The 19,963-nt window shown below is 37.8% G+C and overlaps 1 protein-coding gene across 1 annotated transcript in view; it reads right to left on the reverse strand.

Annotated features, from left to right (window-relative positions):
* The window catches only part of COL25A1 (collagen type XXV alpha 1 chain), a 285,675-nt gene that overhangs the window by 50,227 nt on the left and 215,485 nt on the right, over positions 1-19,963 (reverse strand). Inside the window, exons 11-15 of the mRNA XM_057370712.1 lie at positions 17,303-17,329; positions 15,148-15,192; positions 5,007-5,060; positions 3,412-3,438; positions 1,179-1,223 (exon numbers count right to left, since the gene is read on the reverse strand). Of these exons, the coding sequence (XP_057226695.1) occupies positions 1,179-1,223; positions 3,412-3,438; positions 5,007-5,060; positions 15,148-15,192; positions 17,303-17,329 (198 nt within the window). The remainder of the gene's footprint in view (positions 1-1,178; positions 1,224-3,411; positions 3,439-5,006; positions 5,061-15,147; positions 15,193-17,302; positions 17,330-19,963) is intronic.

Below are 19,963 nucleotides of genomic sequence, written 5' to 3' on the forward strand. Positions count from 1 at the left end.
AGATTATGCTACCAGCATATACCGTGTAAGATCATATGCCATTGTGTAAGTAAGTAAATAAAGTTCTTAAGACTCTCATCTGGATTAATAAGTGTGACTGGAGATAAAGTATTATTTAAATTAACTCCAAGAATCTAATAACTTGACTATTTTWAAATCTGATGTCTATTTTTAACTGCTGATTTTAGAAAATGCCTTAAAATCCTTGTGCTCTTCAAAGCACATCTTTACTGTACCCAAGTGACAGGTCCTGAGGGATTTGCATGAATTCCTTACCAGGTTGATAAATCCATCATAAATTTCTCCTTGCACTGATGTAAGTTGGGTTAAGCATTATGCATGCAGGGGTACAAGAAAAAACGTTATGCTTCTGCGCAAGTGTAGTCACTAAAATAAATGGTTTTTAGAAGAATATGAGTTCAGAAGTGATGGCCAGAAGAGATCAATATGCCTGACCCTTTTTCATGTGAACACAGCCTTTACCTTGACTGCTAAAGCCTGACTTGTGTAAGGAAACCACACTGAAAACTCCAGTTCAATCTTTTGAGTGCRAGTCTCATGTAAGACAAAACTCAGGAAAACAAAAATTTTGACAAAATCTATTTTTTGGTTTCTACAACATCTTGGTACTTTGCAACAATGAACTAAGAAAGTATAAAGTGAGGCGACTGTTAATGACACCTGGAAGAAAGGTTTAAAGTGTGTTTTTTAAARTGTGTTTTTCCAGCTGCCAGTTTYGGAGGGAAGTTGCCTATCATGACACCTATCATGATTATTTTTGCCTCATSTTGGTTTGGTCCCTCTCTTTGAGGGAAACACAGAAAGACAAAAATGAAAGGATGTATCAGAAGAAACGGCTATAACTCAACCAGTTCCAACTAGCAGATTGGGACAAAAGCTTCTGTATGATGCAAATTTCAGCAGAGAGGAATCTAGAAACATGCTGATGTATTCTGCACTTGAGCTACTGCTGTAAAAAGTCAGAAATCTTATGCTCAGTTGGACRGAACAGTCACAGTTTTCCTGCTGTTCACAAAAATCAACCAAATCACTCACCTTTTAAAAAAAATCCCCAGCTTAAAATGCACGTTTATTTTGAACAAATTATTTTGATTAGTTGGTTATACTATACGCATGCCTAAGGCACACATTTTCTTCTCTGCTAAGAAGTAGTTTACCTTTTCTCCTGTGTCACCCTTCAGTCCATTCATGCCAGCTTCCCCCTATAATTAAAGTACACATTATATTTTAATGGTTTTATGTAAGCATACAATACGCAGAGAAGAGTCAGATTCCAACATGATTAGCAAATTGATTTTGTTTATCAGGCAGTCAATCTCTCTGYGACATGGTCAGGAAATGGCTGTGTCTTATACAGACTTCACTGCAACTGGGACCCCTCTCACAGATCTGAAAAAAACCCCACCACAAAGTACCAGAATACCTGTTGGTACAATCTACCAACTTTCTCAGTTCACTGCAGTTTAGCAAGGAAGGAATGACTCAATGATTTTGTGATGATTCAGCATCATAAATTATCAACACATTTTTCTTCCCAACACATTTACCTAGCTGCATCTAACAAAATTCAGATGACAGTTACACAATTCCAGTACTTACTAGGATTCTCAAGTAATTTATAGCATATATTCTCTGARTCTGAAGTCCTTYGTGAATGATTCACAAACTAAAAAAATTCACTAAAGATCACTCCTCCAAGGATATACCAAGCTACTTTACCTCCAAATAAATTCTARGCACTGTTTATTGTTAAAAAAGTGATGTTCAGATAACACTTATTCATGTCTCACTATACATTTTCTACTAAAAAAAAAAAGCCCAAATTTTTTAAAGAAAAATTCCACTATATTTATCTATAAAAAGACCCACTTTTCACCTATAGCAATGTAACCATGTAAGAAGAATTCCAGACTACATCAAATAGTCTTTGCTATGTGTTAAAAATATATTTAGGCTTATATTTAGCCTAATATAGGCTAAAAATTTATGTGGTACTTGAGGTTCATGTAAAGTGCAAGAAACACTTCAAATGCCAAAAAATATCAATAAAAATAGAGCCGAAATAGGCTAAAAAAACATTCCTGGTCTTGGTCAGATAACTGATAGTTCTATTTAAGTAACATTATTCATTCAATATCTGTCATATTGYTCTTCACCTTAATGTGAAATTCTGTGCAGAGAGGTCTTAGCAATTTATACATCACAGTCACAGATACAGTGGGAACTGGCCAACAATCTAGCAGCACTTTAATTAAGGAAACRTAGATGAAACATAGAAGAATAACTTTTAGGAATCTTATCCCAAGCTCATTTGACATAATAAAGCATATTGAGGGGATTTGTAACTACGCGTTTTAGAAAAAGGCAAAGGATAATTATGGAAAACTAGAATGTTTATGCAACAGTAAATTCAGTACGTGTTAAAATTCCTTGTTATTCCTTTCATGTCTGAAAACAAACAAAGGATTACTGAAGTACTCAAAGATTTAATTTTAACAGAAAAAATTTCATTATGTGTATTTCATTATTACATACTTCTGCATGTGGCTACAGAATTTCAAGAGTTCCCTGGGTTATTTGTAAGGTGTGCTTTTGAAAATATGAAATGAACTGCCTTGGCAAAACATGCTTCCAGCTGCTATTACACAGATTTACACGGATCTGGAAGTGAAATTCAGTTTTAGCTGCAAAGACACTGAACGTAAACATTTCTCAAGAGCAAATAGCAGATGCAGAAGCTCAATTTTAATTCATTGTGCTCCTACCAGCCACTATCGCTGGAAGAGCAGAATTATTCTCCTCTTTTGCATCGTGGAGCTTGTTCCACCCTCTTGTCTTGTCTTGGTGTGGCTGGACACCAGAGAAGCAACTTCTTGCTAACTCACTGCAAGTAACAGCACCATCAGCATGCTGCTTGTGCTGCTGGTACCTCTGCAGACAATACYGCTGAAGATCAAGGGGGCAGATTCCTTTGCTCTTACTTAAACTGACCCAAACACAAATGGAGCATTCCGTTTTTAGCATGCAAAGGGCTTAGACTCTATATAGTTATCATTCTGCTATCTAATTTTTATTCCACACAGTGTCAGAGCATCAAAACCAAGTTACAAGAAATGTGTGGATCTCTGATTTATTCAGACAGGCTCAGCATTTTCTGAGACTCACCACAGTTAGGATTACTTGCAGCCTTTATCACTCTCTGACTGATCCCACTGCAGTAATCACAGATCAATAACTTCCATTAGCAGGTATTATCTGACCCTCAGAAAGGCTGCACAACAATGCTCAAGTTCTAGGTAGYAGCTGTGGTTTTTTATTTTTAAACTTGGAATCAGTGCACAGGCCATTCTCCAAGCAGTAAAACACAACAAAGAAAGTGAAACGTCTCACCTTTTCTCCTCTTTCTCCAGGGTCACCCTGAGGAAAATAATTGGAGCAAAGAAGTCAGAAGTTACTAAGTCAGGCAAAAATCAAAGTRTTAGTATTACTATCACCAAATATCATTAGCATTGCTATCATTACTAATAATTATGTCACTACTGGTGAATATGTCTCAGATGATAAAACCCACTAGAAAATCTCCAATAAACAACAAAATATGAAAATTTAGTAGACTTCAATGGGCAATACAAATTCAATGTATTTGTTTTAAAAGCTTCAATGATTTGCATGTGAAGACTTCCCCCCCACCCCGTTTTGTCCTATACCTTGACAAACAGATACATGTCCATGAGAGTTAGCCTGCAAGGACCTAGGTGACTCCTACATGTGGTTCTCCTTGTTTTGGGAACAAATGAAGGAAAAACACAAAGTCTGAATGTGAAGGGAAAGTCTTATGATTCTGTCAACAGCTCAGAAGGCTCCTCAAGAGAGATAAAATGATGTCTTGAACTAATTCACAACTGTTTTGGAGTAGAGCTTTCAGTGCTCCTTACATTCTCTGTAACAATCTCTGTAACAAAAAGATGGCTTACAGCCATTGTTTATTTCAAAATTAAAATGTGCTTGAGAAACTGCAAAAGCACTTTTGCACACCAGCCTGACCCTGACAGCTCATTTCTGCATTTCTGGCTCAGAGCTGCACTCTGGCTCATCTTTGCCCCTTCTGATGGCTGGCAGTCGCTAGGCAACTCAGAGACTACAGCTGTGAAYACGAAATAAGCATCAACTGCCGTAATTTGGCTTCTGCAGTATACAAAGTAAGAAAAGGTCACACTCCCAAACGGTTTGTTTTCATTCCTGATGGACAAGCAGCCAGTCAGTGGATGCAAAGAGGCTGCCTTGCATGTCTGTCAGCAGCAGCGTGATGCACAGAATCAGCTGAGGAGCACATGTGCACCAGAGACGCTCACTCACAGCTGATGGGATTAGAATTGAGCATTACCCCCTCCCAAGAGGCCCACACATCCCATCATCTCAGAAATGTCGAGTTTTCTTTTAAACGAAGCTACCATAAGCTTTAAGTTCTATTTCACTCTTCAATACTAAAACAGCAGAACAAATTATATAACAATGAAGTGCAAAAAGTCAKTCTGATGTAACAAATACAGGCTGAGACATGCTCCTAATGAGGYTTGTTGCTAACTTCCATAATGGCAGGATCAGCCCTCAAGACTTAACCCTGACATTCATCAAAGAAYTGACCACAGCAGCTCTTGAAAAGAAGCCTGAGAGACATTGTAAGGGGCATAAACAAAACTCTTCTGAAAAGGTCCCCGAATTCCCAACCACTCGCAGGCATATTGCATTGGGCTGGCAGGGGATGCCAATGCGTCAGTGCCGCTGACTGGGATTACACAAGCACAGCAGAAGAATATGCTTCTTTATGGAGATACGTGTAAAGCCTCTTACAGCACTGATCACTGGAGGGAGCAGATCATTAAAAGCCAGTCAGAACATAAACCCAAGCAGGAAAGCATGACTGTCCTCTGCATATGCACTCGCATACTCCGTGCTTCTGGTTTTAATCCATTTTCAATACTGACCTTAAGCCCTGCTTCTCCCTTCTCTCCTGCTAWGCCAGGCAAACCAGGTTCACCCTAAAGGCAAAGAAAACAGAAATTGACATAAAGAAAGACATGATGAAATACATTAATTTTCTCATATTGGGTAAGTAATGATACACATAATTTAAGAAGACTCTGCAAACATGTACTCCACAGCTGGGCACTAAAATGCCTTATTTCATCAGTTAGGATGGATTAGCTCAAACCCATATAAGAAGRGAAATAATCTTCTGAAGCTGGTGGAAACACACAGATGTCAAGYTAAACAGAAAAAARAYCTGTGACTTCTGATGCTTAATATATGCCCAATTAACCTTAAAAGCACAGTCTTCCCCAGCAAGACTGCCAATGCTTTCCTCTTCTCTACAACTAAAAATGATGCAAGAAAAGCTTATCTTAATTTWTTCTGACATTTGTGCTTGTGGTCTCAGACGGAAGGCAGATAACGAAAGAAAATGAGAAGGACCTGTGTCAGAAATGGAAGAATTTGCAAGAACASAGAGCTTTTCAATTTTTAAAATATACTTTGCTTGTCCATTTTTTATACTTTTATATCCCTGGCTGAAAAGTGTTAAGAAGAAGTGGCTGAAAGGTTTTAGAAGATTCAAAAATTGTCAGCACTTCATCAATGTTCCAAATTTTGGATATGTTTAATGGATARTATATTATTCTTCTACAGTTCAAAGAGTCATAAATGATTTTCATAAGCCAATCTGCAAATAACACATTTTCAATCTTCTTTCACTCTTTCATATTAAAAAAAAAAAGAAAGAAAGAAAGAAGCAAACAAGAAAAAAACAAAACCAAAACCCTAAAGGGTATTTCTTAATGTYTATATCCCATATTTATGGGAAAACCATAACCAGATGTTCATGTTAGATAAAATGATAAAGCAATGATTAGACTTTATTGCAAAACTAGAGCTTATGGCTAATTATGTAAAAGCTTCTGCAGATGTATGTCTCAGTTTCACAAGAGATACTTCTAATGACCCTCACACAGAGAACTGCATCACCCTTCTGGCATGGCAAAGCACATTAAAGTAACAGCCAAAAAAATAYTTGAAAAAGTCTGCAACTAGGTTCTTTTAAAAGCTCTTCACTGTGTAAATGTATAAAAATATGGAAAAGTAAATACAATAGCTAACACAGCAATGAAATTTGAAACAGAAATTTGTATCAGAAACTCAGTGAACAATTTTCAGTTTTTAACCTTAGCATACATGATGAACTTATCCTCCACTCAGAGGTTACAGAGGCATTAAGATGAAGGCTTTTCCAAACACAAGATGTATTTTTCAGTCCTCCATGAAAGACTTCTATTAAGAAAGAACTTATCTCTTTCTTACTTCCACCGGCAGATTTAAGCATAGATATATTAACTCTGATTTTCCACGAAAGCAAGTTCCACTGTACTTCTAAACTAGGTAATGGAATTATTAATTACATTTTGATTTTATCAAGAGTTGGACTATTTCATAAAACAAACCAAATTWTCGAAGTTCTGGCAAAACTCCGGTAAGGTATTTTCCAAGACAGAGCAAAAATGTTAGGAACCATTAAGCCCACGGGGAATTAAAGAGCCATTTGTGTGAGCCCTTTCTCAAGGCCCCTTTGTGCTACAGTAGCTGTGAGGCTGATAAAGTGGCACAGGCATTCGACACATGAGTGGTCAGGATTTGAAGCTGTTGGAGATTAGGTGTGAGTGTCCGAAAGGATTGACCTAAAAGGCTCTTGAGGAAAACTGCCAGTTGACAAAAAGAAGCAGAAGGGACCCATGAATATACACTTGTTTCTCCTCATCCCCACACCCCAAACAAGCTCATTTCTGTCCCCTTCATTTTCAAACAGCTGCTGGCGGCCGATGCTTTCAGGGGCTTAACGCTCTAATCAAAGGGCTGAAGTTCCAAGCTTGCACTTTCCTCGCAGGTTTACATATCAGTGCTATGAATGTAGAGGGCTGCTACTGTGACAAAAAGAAAGGAGACTCCAAAAATAGAACAAAAACAAATTTTTCTTAGGAAAGAAGTGAAAATTTCAGTCTGTCACCCAGTCATAGTAAATCCCCATTCATACCAGCAATCTCATTTCTGACCTGTATGTGACTTTTCTATGCTCAGCACTACACTTATAGTACTGGAAACAATAGGCAGAGATATCTGAAGTGCAGAAACTAGATCTAGGAACGGGAAATGGGAAAGAYTGGATAACACAGAAATGACCTTATGCCTATAAGTTTTTGAAGCGATTATTGTTCCAGTGTTCAGAACAGGGAAAATATTCCTTTCCCTATATTAGAGCTCTATTTTCTTGCCCATACAAAGAATCAGGGAGTAGTAAGAGAAGTGAAAATAAGCTGTTCCACATCCTAGCTCTGATGAACATTCCCAGTTAAATAAGCTTCGTGCCAGGCAGCCTCCCTTTGTCACTCTGCATGTCTTGTAGGCATAGCAGTCTGGCTTTATGTGCAGATATTTTTACAATTCCAGTAAGCCTTAACATAAATTCCCCAAACAAACAAGAAAACCGAACTACGACACAAAAATAAAGATGTTACCCCCAAGACCAAAGAAAGAGCAAAGCCTTAAGAGACCTCTTATCTATTAAAAAAATCCAAAAGTAGTCAGGAAGCAAAAAGCAGTTAACTTTTGAAGACCAGTAGACTGATAGCTCTTCCCTTGCTACATACTTAAATACTGTGCCATTATAGCCAYGTTGGTCCCAAAAGCTGTTTTTGATTCTTGGCTTGAAAAGAACTAAAAATATTTGTGTTAGGAAGTATAGTTAGTTATTTTTCTTCCATTCAGTTACTTTTATTTATTTATTTGTTACTAAAAGCATATATTAAAACCGGAATGCAAAATGCTATATGAGTAAAACTGGTGTGTAAAATGCTGTATGAGTAAAACTGGAATGCAAAATGCTGTGTGAGTACACTGCTGCCCCATAGGTCAGTGCTTTGGAGATGAACAAAAAGCACAGCTGACCTTAAAGAGGCTGAAGATGATGACACTGCTATTCAAGGAGTGATGCATGCAAGGGAACACAGACATTCAGCAATGTCATTCGACACAATAAWTGAAATCAGACTGCTTTTCAACATGATAAAATGAAAGAAGCTATAAAGCTAGATCCTGGATGTCACATGTTTTTTACATTCACCAGGCCATGGGTAATGTCTTTCCTGACTCCTATTGTATTCTCTCTTTAATAGCACTGACAGCAAAGGTTTTAGGTTGCAGAAACAATTGTGTTCTCCGCATCAGCTAACTTGCAAATCAAGACAGCATATTTTCATTCATTTTTTTCTTTCACAGAATCACAGAACAGTGACCTGGAGATCAACTTTGAGTTGAGATCAACTTCTTCATTGGATTCTGTTCAGTATGTCCATGTCCCTCTTGTACTGCAGAGCACACAGCTGGACCCAGTACAAGAATGGCCTCAACAATGTTTTTTTTACCATTTAAAGAGTAATTTTGTTTATAATACATCTGACTTTAGCTYACAACTTTTCTTTCTCCAGTCATGAACTCCTGAGAAATTATCATTCAGTAACAAGAGTGATGGCAGTAATGTTCTAAAACTTTCTAGTGCCTATCAAACCCAATCCATGATCCCAGTTGGAGAATTAATGATGGTCAAACTGCACYCTCACACAGGAAAAAGAAGTAAGACCCAGAGAAATTGTGTGAAGCAGCCCTTAGTGCATCCCCTTTGGAACACKTCCCTTAAAAGGGATGAACAGTATTGTGGGGAAATGTGAAATGTCTCAGTACTCAATTTAGAGGAATTGTTACTAAGCTCTTTTTGCCCTTCTGCATTCTTATGCTCAGCTAAACCACAGCGCAGAAGCTGTCCTGTGCAATGAACATTGTGTGGAACTACCATGATACACCAAAACAAAACTAAAATTCCCCCTCCTGGCACTGAGATGGGCTATGATTTCCAAATGTCTCCTCAGCAATGTGCAGCTTAACAGACACCGTCGTAGAAAGAGAGAACTTGGGGGATGCTGTGGCACCAGCACCATCTTCCTTGAGCATGCTGTCTATCAAGGTTCTGCTYTACCAAAGCAGTAACAAAACTGTGAGATGCACAAATGCCACATCCCACACTGGTAAAAATGCAAGTATTGCATCAAAAATACTGTTCAGGTAACCCTTGACTTCTGTTTCATATAAAGGTATTTTCTCTTGCCTTTGTGTATCTTGACCAACCCCAGAAGATGAGTTCTGCTTTCATTACAAGACCCACTRCACAAACAGACAATAAACTACTGGAAAATGCCAGAAAACCTTCCTTTTCCCAAATTTCATGTAAGAACTATACAGTACTAGAAGGTAATTCTCTAGTCTCCTGCCTGCTGGAGAAAAAGGCACCACCACCCACAGAACTCTTATAGACAACGAAGTCCCCAGTTATTTACCACCAGCATCCATTTTTTTTCTTCAGATGCAGTTTGCAGAATTCACAAATTGTCTCAGAATGGTGGAAACACAAATTTCCAGTAAACGTTCTGTTGTTCATTCACTTACTCAAAATCAATCAGCTTAACTCAGCAGGCATGTAAATGTTCCAGTAATTTATTTGATTACAACTCACACAGAAGTATGCTGCAGACACAGTGGGATTTTTTGCTGTTGTTTATATGCTATAGAGAAATTGCAGAGACTCCATCAGTGGAATACTGACAGTTCACTTTCAAAGAGGTATGTTGTGGTGTTTGTTTACTGTCAATAACAGGGAAGTCTTTCCCATGTTTCAGGAGCAAACCTGTGGATGAGGAGCTGCCATTGGCAATTCCACAAGTTAACCCCAAATGCCCTGATAGGAGGAAAAACACTTTGGTTTCCTAAAAATAGTAGCACTCTAACAAACTAAGTTACTGTCACTACTGCAGTGAATTAGATAGAATTAGAAAGAAGACTGTTCCATCAGCAAACTGCACAGTCGGTGCATGACTCTATGATCACCATTAGCTATTCAAATTCTAGGTAAGTTTTAGAAATGGATTCACTAAAATGCTCCAAGTCTCAAAAGTGTTTTGTTTTTTCTTCCAACTGGTATCAATTATCAAAGCAAACAAAATGCTAACATGTCAAGAATATACCCAATCCAGCTGTTCAATTCACAGTTTCAGATAATTTGAAGAAAAAACAGAAGGATGTTCCTTTGGACACAYACCAGAATAGCTTGGTTCAATTCCTGACACTCCTGAGCCTGTATTAACTGTATAACTGAATTAACATTGACAGACTAACCCTGACTTTCCTGTAACTGGCTAAAGAACAACCTTGAACACCTTGCTCAATAAAAAACTGTGGTGGTTTCCTCAGATACTCTCGTGGTGGGGGCAATCTTAATGCTTACACTGAAGTAAATCTGAATTTGATGAGTACTCAAATGTACAGAGCATTGCTTGGGCTCTGCTGGTAATATGAGAAAAATCTGTCAATACCAACTCATAAAATCTACTTCAGAACAGGTCAGAAAATGTATTACCCACCAGAGCCCATATCAAAGGAGTCGAGGCAGTTGAAAGCATGCTTCTCCTTACTGGAGTGCTTTGTGCCCTTGAGGCATATACCTTCATATCCAGAATTAATCAGCTAAAAATAACATGGCTGGAGGCCCCAGCCTTGCTTGTTTGTAACAGAAAAACAGWCTGGAGGCTGCTGYTCTGAAATAGGTTTTGTTTTGGTGMGATGCAGAACTCCGTCTACACCAGCTGGTTGATATCCACCTCACCCTGAAAGAAAGGCTGTCAGTATTGCTATATTTTTCAGTCACTAGAATGTAATCAATTTAAGGATAAGGAAACACAAGAGGCCCCAAACCTAATCCAGTCTAATTTTACTCAAAAATACATAGACCGGGACAGAGGGTAAAAATGGTTTCTCAGATACGTTACTACRATTTCCATTTCAAACCAGGGTTGAATTACCTCCTTTCAACTTGCTTTTTGCGCCCCTCAAAAGTAACCTAAAATTGTTTGTTTAAGGACTGGAAATCTCTCCTGGCCCACTCATCAGCTGAAATTAAGTGGCAAGGCTCTTCAACAAGACTCAGCTGGCCTGCAAACCTGTCTGAGAATTTGTGAACTATGTTTATGATGTTTTCTCCCTTTACTTGAAAAAATGTCAGCACATGCATACCTTTCCTCATTTCTCTAAAGAAATGTGGTATTGCTACCTTCAAAATGTGTTCCTTCAAAGTACTGTACACAGTTATAAGGAAATACGTGTGAATTAGAGCAATGAGAAGCATGAAGAAAGCAGTAAGAAATGTGGATACCCAGACTCTGAATCTGCTGATAAGACGGAAGTCTTCTGAGGTTTACCAAATTACTATTGTTAATCTACTGAAAGAATTTGAAATGAAGGGATCTATCCTAACCACTCATTCTGTTCTCAATACACCCTTACAAAAAACCCACCAAAATACCGAGTACTATGCAAGAAAAAGCAATCTATGGAAGTACAGAGTCAGGGGTTTATGCACTCCAGACAAACTCCAATTTAGAACAAAGAGAGTTAGTTGTACAGACTCCAGAAACTGGGTTCCTTCAGGCCAAATACCATCTTGACTTAAGGAATCTCTGCTTTCCTCCTTGTGTTGCTGCTGCAGTCACTGAGAGTCCTTATCAAATCAGTACCACTAAATAAACACCACAATACTTATGCTATACTTGCCGAATTGAACTTTCCAAGAAGCCCTTTGTGGCAATTTTAACATGATTAATGTTAGGGATAGGGATATGATAGATATGATAGATATCCTTAGATCACTGCAGCCTCATACATCCACGCAGAACTAATGCTTTTTTGTACTCTGAGAGTGCCYAAGGACCTTCTGCCATTGCATCGTGATAGAAAGCGACCTGCGAATTGCACTACAGCCTGCAAASGAAAAGGAGCACTCAGAATGACTCTCCTTGTTATCTCAGCAGGTTTTGGTCCATCCCAGGTACAACACTCTCTCCAGCTGCAGGTATTATTAAGCAGCTCCTTTCCAATTACTTTTCTCAAGATAAACTTGCCTTAGTTTATCAAATGTAGGAACAAATGAAGACTGTAAATGYCCATGCAAGACTACCTGAAATGTTTCACTGGGTTTGGCCTAAAACAAAAAAAAATGTGTGAAGGTTTTATGGCAGTGATTTTGCTACTCTGAATACAAGAAAAATCTACTAGTTAACAGACAGTCCTGCAAAAACATGTGGGTCGTGTAAAATTACACTTACTCTAATATCTAGAGCTTGTCTAAGAGAAGTGGTTCATATGTTATGGGATTAGAAAACTGTTCTAAATGCACTCAGAATTTATGATCTCATTCCCAGACCTATKGGTCAGACTTGTCAATCGTCTCCCATAACCCACTATTTCAATTAAAGAAGAGGTGAAAGGAAAGAAAAAGGAAAATTACATAGACATGTAGAAAATGGAGATGACCTAACTATGTTTGGTTCAACTGCTTAAGGAGGCTGACATTCACTGGCTGAAAAATATTTCATTGTCCAGATGAGAAAAGCACTCACACACTTAATTTTAAGCATGTGCTTGACACTCACTGCCTTTTAAACAAATTAAAAATACTAACTTGGACCTYAGTGCATTGCACATGCTGCTGTTTATGGAGCAAACTCACTGACTAAAAGACAACTGGGACGGTAAGGCTTTTGTAAAGTTTTTTATCAATGTAACTTCTAAAAAAGGGATGACTTGTATCACACACGCAAGTTGAATTCAACTACTCTGCAAATCAACGTGAATCTGAATGAGTAAAGCCAGGAATGCCAGCAGCTGGTTCACAGTGCAGCCCAACTCTTAAAATCACCACTCTGGTCCTCATGCAACAATATCTTTTGTGTCACACTGCACTGCGAATCTGTTTTTCCATAGAAATAGGAAGAATTTTGGTAGCAAAATATCAACATGGGAGTCCTAGGCTGCACTATACTTTCTAACTTTAGACAAACACAGCTTCTGTTTAACTTCATTTCTACCACTATTTCCAAGCAGATTTTTTTATCTATGTATTCAAAGAAATAGCAACATTCAACTTTCATCTGCCCAGTATTGTATGAAAATAGCATATTTTCTGCAAATAACGAAGTGCTTTCTAGTTAATTTCAACCAAGAGTTGAGAAATCAAACTAAAGAATGCAACAGCACTTAATTTTTATCTGTGTGACTTTTGTCATGTTACCTATGTTTTTACTTTAGTAAATCAGTTTTTTTTCTTAAAGGTCAAAAGTAAAGCAGTCCCGCTACACTTAAAATACACTGACATCTTCAATAAAGTGGTAACATTTTAAAAATGTCCTTGAAGTTACAAATGATACGGATATTGAAGTAAATCAAATAAATGGAAACGCGTAAATTGAAAATGTTGGAGTCGTTTTTAAAGCACAATTTAAAATTAGTAATCAACATTTAAAGATGAGTTTGCATCTTCCCATAATGTTCAATTACATACTTCCTTTATGTCCCCTGAAACATGATTGCAGGGAAGTTTATGTGACATCCTAAAAATAGACATGCAACAACCTTGCCATAGAGCTTAAAAGAATTCCTTGTCTCCCAAAATGAAACATTAATCCCACATTTGACACATTTCATTATTATCAATTTTTTGTGCTTATCTGAGTGAGTATTTTTGACTGGAGTTGTGTGACTGCTATTAAAAAAGTTCTTGAATAAAATATGAATCATCAGTTCTATTCTATTCAATGTGGTTTGCAACTTCTCCCCACCCAGTCTTCTTACATACTCCCACATACCCAGATATCCTACGAAGTGCATTTTCACTGGCATTTCAGTCATACTTAGGCCACAAAAATTAGTTGAATTAAATACAGCAACAGCATCTGAGTTGGGAAGCAGTCTACCTACGATTCATTTTGCAACTGAATGCGGGTATAAAATATGAAGGAAAAAATCTGAGGACTGAATGCAAATTTGTTTCACATTATTTTCTTATAAATTCTTGTGTGATATAYATCCAGTTAATTTCAAGTATTTTTTATTTTGTTATTTTACATTAGTTGTAATACTCTGAATACCTTAAAAATAAATTCCTACCACTGTCAGTAAAGTTAAATAAATAATTATCAGATAATTTCTTATAACCATTTCCAAAATACTGTATATTATGCTATTAGAAACTGCATCCTTTTTTATGTTTTTTAGGAAAGAAGAACTGAAAGTATATTATTTGAACCATCTTAAAACTTTTATTCATCGGGTTCTTGGTGAGGAAAGCAGAAGAGAGGATTGTCTAATACAATCCTTATACACTACCATCTATTGCTGATTAACTGTGGTGAACATATATATCACACATTTTCCTTTTGGCATCCCTTGCCAGTGCTTTTGAAGTTCACTAGGAATGTTAGTGCTTGTGAGAACAACAGATGGATAATTCTGTTTACAGTCAGGGAGGGATACTATTTAAACTTCATCACCCAGATTTGCCGAGAAACCTTAGCAATGCTGTAATATAGCCCTGCTGCTTCACTGGGACCTCTCCTTATGGAGGGCTGTTCTGAACTATGACTTTACTAAGAGGTGACAGTGACTTCCCTGAATTTGCATTTCCTCCTGGTTGTATTCAAGAATATTTCTGTTTTATTTTTTTTCTCTGTGTTTTCATCCCCAAAATTCAATTTCATACTATTCTACAGCTGTGTTTCCATCTCCTTTTTATTTCTTTATTTATAGGTTGTATTAACAATGTATTGGCACCGTATCGATACCCAATACCAACATCAGTGTTTGCATCATGAGACTGAGTTAAGAAAAAGTAAAAAACCCTTTGTTTGTAAACATGTTGACTAAAATAACACACTATTAACATGCATTTCTGTTTAGAACCTATTGGTCATCATCAAATCTGAACAGCAGACTTTCAGCTTAATTAATTACATTTGCTGCTTGTTCAGGTAAAGCTATAAAAACATTTCAGAGCACAAAGCACATCATACAGTCTTTTCCACGATGCCAATTTGAATCCACAGCTCTGGATGTAAGGTTGCATATTGCTCATGTGAACAAGAGTGAAATTGTTTTAAGCCACTCCGTAAATAAAGGCAGTGCTGACAAAGTCAGAGAACTCACCACTTGTCCATCTCTCCCTGGAACACCAGGCACCCCGACAGAACCCTGGAGGGAAACAGACGCCAGTGCTTAGCAAATTAAACAGGTCATGAAACCTTTCATCTCATAATACAGTACTGAGAAATAATGGTGAATACTTGCTTATTGTAGCTGCAATAAATTTTTCAAAAACTCATTTTTATCCAAGCTGAGCTCTCCTTTCAGTTGAGATTTTGTACTAATTAGACATTATTCCCATGACTATATGGCCTTCTCCAGAAATAAGCTTCAAGCTCATGTTTTGTAATGTTGTGGATGCTTCACTAGAAATGTAAGAATTAAAATGCTATTCCACTCAATCCTCTCAATTTTGAGACTGATCCCACGCAATCAAACAGAGCACCTAAACAAAACTATTAGTGCTTCTAGAGGGATCATTCGAGCTCAATAACTTGTAGCACCAATCCATCTCAAGCCTTTTAAGAGATAATCTGCAGCGCTTCAGCCTAACAGTGCAAATTACAGATACACTTCTAAATTGCAGCAATATTGCTTCAAAAATAAAAAGTCAGTACAGGCCAAACACAAGGGGCACAGAAGGAAAACAAAATATTGACATTGACTTATAACATTGGAGGGATCTTGTTTACAAAGCTCTCCTACTGTAAGATTCTATGTGATGGACAATTTTTTGAAGGACSTTGTGCAACTTGATATGGAAGTTCAGTGAAAACATGACCCATGAGAAAAGCAGGAAAACTTCATCTGCTTACACAGCATTCTCTTATTTTATAAAGATGGCTCTGCTCAACAAGGAAACTGAAAGAACTGATTCATGGCATTTCCCCTTCTATTTTCATTAGAGGTGTCACCAGAAATGGTTTTAGTCAAAGGTCACCAACACCCAAAGGAAATGCACCCAAAATGGATGCACATTTGTMAATGAATAGCGTTTGGAAATCCTGTGAAACAGGAAAAAGAAGTAACTCATGAGGGTCTCAAAATCCATCCATAGTAAGAAATACTACACTGCATTCCAGCCTATCTCCACGACCCAGAATGTTCTTCRCTTTCTCCCAAAGCTTCCACTTCGGCATCCTTGTTGTTTCTTTTTGCTGGACACATGGTCATGGCTTTTAGCCACTGCAAAGGGGCTTGAGTGAACACATTCCTGCATTGCCAAACTCAAAGGGTAGTCCTTCGGCCTGCAAACTCTGTAAAGCTCACAGCTGCCAAAATTCCATAATTTGTATACTCTGGGATTATGTTTTTATGTATCACAGGTTTTTCTTTCTTTGTTAAAAAAGTTTCATTTTAACAGATGCAAATCTTCACTCTGAAGAACACTATCTCAGAAGAAAAACAGGCATCCTTCTCACATATGTCAATATCACTTATTCCTTTCTCTTTTTTCTTCCTTTATATAAATTAAAGCTGTTATATTAAATATCTTTCATACAGCTTTTAAATCTTTCAAAATCATCTAGAAAATTACTTGCTTTGGTGGTATGTGGGTCAGATGCTGGATAAGTTCCACTCACTAGCTGTTACTGCTGACATTTTGAGGGCTGTTTTAATGAYGTAATTCCATAAATCCTCAATTCACTCAATCAAACTGAGGCAGTCAGCTTTAATGAGTGTAAATAATGCTGAAGGCATTCCCAGGAARTCAGGTCTCAGGTTACAGGAACAGGAGGACATAGCAGACCACCTGAACACCACCAACCAAGTCCTATTTATCAGCAACACCTTCGTCCTTTGTTTCTGCTGGTCAATTCYTGACTCATATGGCACTGATCTACTCGAGTAAGGACATGCATTCAGTCAGAAACTTTATCTCCCCAAACTTTATCTCCCCACCTCTCACAAYGTTTTAACTTTGGTTTCCTAATCGCACCAGTGTATTGAATGAGAAAATTATAGCGACCTTTTCACCTGCAAGTTAAGCAGACAGATTGAAAACAGTCTGCTCTGCATTGCTTGAACTTCCTGTGACAGGGGAAATGAGAAATCTTGTGTCTCACATTATATGGCTGCATTTCACAAAAACAAAATTCAGAACCTAAGTTAATTGATTCAATACAGTGTACAGTAGCTTATTCCATTCACCTTTTCTGCTTGCAATTTGGCACCAGGAGGAATAATCACTTTCACAGTATTGTTGTTTATACTATACCTTTTGTCCTGGAGGCCCCTGAGGTCCCTGMAAAGGGAAAACAATTCAATTAACATCAAAACTCCAGCCAATTTAAACTGAAATGACTAACGAAGACTGTCTTATTGTGTAAGCACTCTGATACTGGACTGAAACCAGCTGATGTTTTATAAATYAAGGAAAATTTTATGCTCAAAATGCACAATGAATCCTTTCTCTTTGCTTTTGGAACTGATCTAACTACTAACTAGAATACTCAAATTTTCCCTCTTCTAATCTTTTCTCTTCCAAGCCATCTGTTTCTTCTAATACTGACAAATCTCTCAGCATTAAGATGACTGTGGTTTTTCTCTCTATCAGCTAACAGACAGTTGCATGTCCACAGTAGTAATTTAATTTATGTTTGGCAGCATAAAAACAAGGTTTATGCAAACAAGTATTTTTAAGACAGAGAGAAGCATGAACCTCACAATCTCCTCACCTTCTATATACCAGCACACATGACTGCATTACATCCAATTTGTCATGTATGCCATCATTTGCAGGTTAAGAGAAAAATCATGAACTTCAGAAACAGCTAAGGATGCTCTTGGTAAGCAAAGAATGACCATTTTGCTCCCATGACCTGAGAAGGCAGGAAGAGATGTCTGAATCCAGGAAAGCTTAACCTCTTAATGTCATGGAGGAGTCAAAGTCTCCCTGATGTTAACAGGACACATTTCTCATTTGGTGACTCTGAAGCACTCAGGTGGCCTCAGTGGAGGGGAAACAGACAAAAAGTAGATCAATCAAACATGTCTTTGACATTTTGGTAGTCTGTCTTGGTAACAGCTAGACCATGTCCACCCCAGTTCTGTGCACCTTTGTCCCCAGGTTCCTACTATGGGCACTGGTGCAAACTGKGGGTGCTGGTGCTGTATCAAGCAAGGGGAATTCTGAGTCCAGGAGGGTTCAAAACACAAAAACTGCAGAATCCAAATCCTTCTGATGTGAGAAAAAAAATAAAAGAAGAACTGATTGATACCAGAATTGCAATTATTCAGATTGCTGCTTCAAAATGTGATGCTGATTTTATTCTCAAATTCATGTGAAGTTAGGCWGAATATTCCACTGTTGGTAGATGCAGGGSTTGTTGGAACATTTCCGCAACTCARCTTTAAACTGCTAACAAGAAAAAGCTCCACTGATGGTAATTCTGGGTGCTGTATCCACTGATGTGGATTAAAGTCTTGCACTTTTAAATGTGGATTCATATATCTGAAGTTCAGCATCAAACCTTGCAGAAGCMTAGATCAATGTTGCTTCTTCAAACTTTTGCCTGTCTGTCTTAACAGGAGAGACATATTGTGAACATCTCCTTTAGACTGTAGAGACAGATTCTGCCAAAGGAAACCCACCTGTGGGTTCGAGGGTGGCAATTTTACTCTGTTGTCTTCAAAAGAAAGGAGAAGTACCTAAGAACTCAGCATTGGTGATGATCAGAGCAGTGAATATAGTCAGCATCTGCTTTTTTAGATGGAGAAAAATGCCCCCAGCTCACCATGTTTCACAAAAATTGCAGTTTAAATCAAGTCTTCTTTTCAGTAATTGCATGAGAGTGAGGAACCACAAATACAACAAGTCCACAAACAGTGTTTTTCCTTTTCTCCGAGTGCCTGCACCATCCTTCTCTTCTTCTGTGAGAAAAACACAGGTTTGTCTAGCATCTTAAAAACTCCARTAAATTAATGCTCAAACTAGTGCTTTCCCTACATCAATGTTACCAAAAGAAGCTTCAAATCTCTCTATACCGGGCATCAGCTGTCTGCTGACCTGCTGCATACTAATCTGGTGCATTTTGGGGTTATTTCAGGTCTTAGGAAGAATCCCTCCATCAGTAGCCCAAGCTGAATACAGAACAACTGAAGATCACCTCCACAGCTCACACCAGCAACTTTTATGTCCAACGGATGGATATTGCCCCCTCAGTTTCTAACTACTTAAGAAGCTAACACAACCTTCTAAAGCCCTCCAGCTGTATTAAATTACCATTTGGGAGCCCTTAACAATACTACTGCATGCAGGTAAAATGGTAATTCACTCTAATATCATCCCCCAAAGCAACCTGTTAAATGTGCTCTCTGTTGAGGACTTTCTGCCTGCTGCTTGCAGCTGTCAGCCTGTGGGATGGATACAATTCAAGACACTGCAGGGAAGATTTTTTTCCCAGAACTTCCCTCTCATCCCTGACATTATTCCAGCTTCTCCAGATGAGTTATTGAATACGAAAATATTTATATAGTATCATGGCCTTGCTCTTATGGTGCCTTTAAAATGAATCAWTCAGAGAAAAGAAGCAGCAGATACATATAAATAAATATCTTACGCAATTTAAAGTTTTCTTTTCTGGTACTTAAGCCTTTACTCAGATTGGAAGTCATCCTTTCACATCCATTGAGCCACTTGATGACAAGAACAGTTCTCAACAAGTACAGCTACCTTCAGAAATGGTATGGTATTGAATCAGAAAACCAATTTCAAATAAAAGCTTACCTAAATTGCTATGTTTCACAATATACAGAGGACAACAARTGGTTCTCATCCTTAGAATGTTCRGACWAAAAATTATWYCTGAATAGAAAAGATTTTTCTTTAMAGCACTGCTCCCTAACATTAGGAAAGAAGCTCAAAGCCACTGGAAAC

Source organism: Malurus melanocephalus, unplaced genomic scaffold (genome assembly GCF_030028575.1).
Source record: "Malurus melanocephalus ecotype Western Australia unplaced genomic scaffold, MMel_1.1 scaffold_131, whole genome shotgun sequence".
Classification (NCBI taxonomy): Eukaryota; Metazoa; Chordata; class Aves; order Passeriformes; family Maluridae; genus Malurus; species Malurus melanocephalus.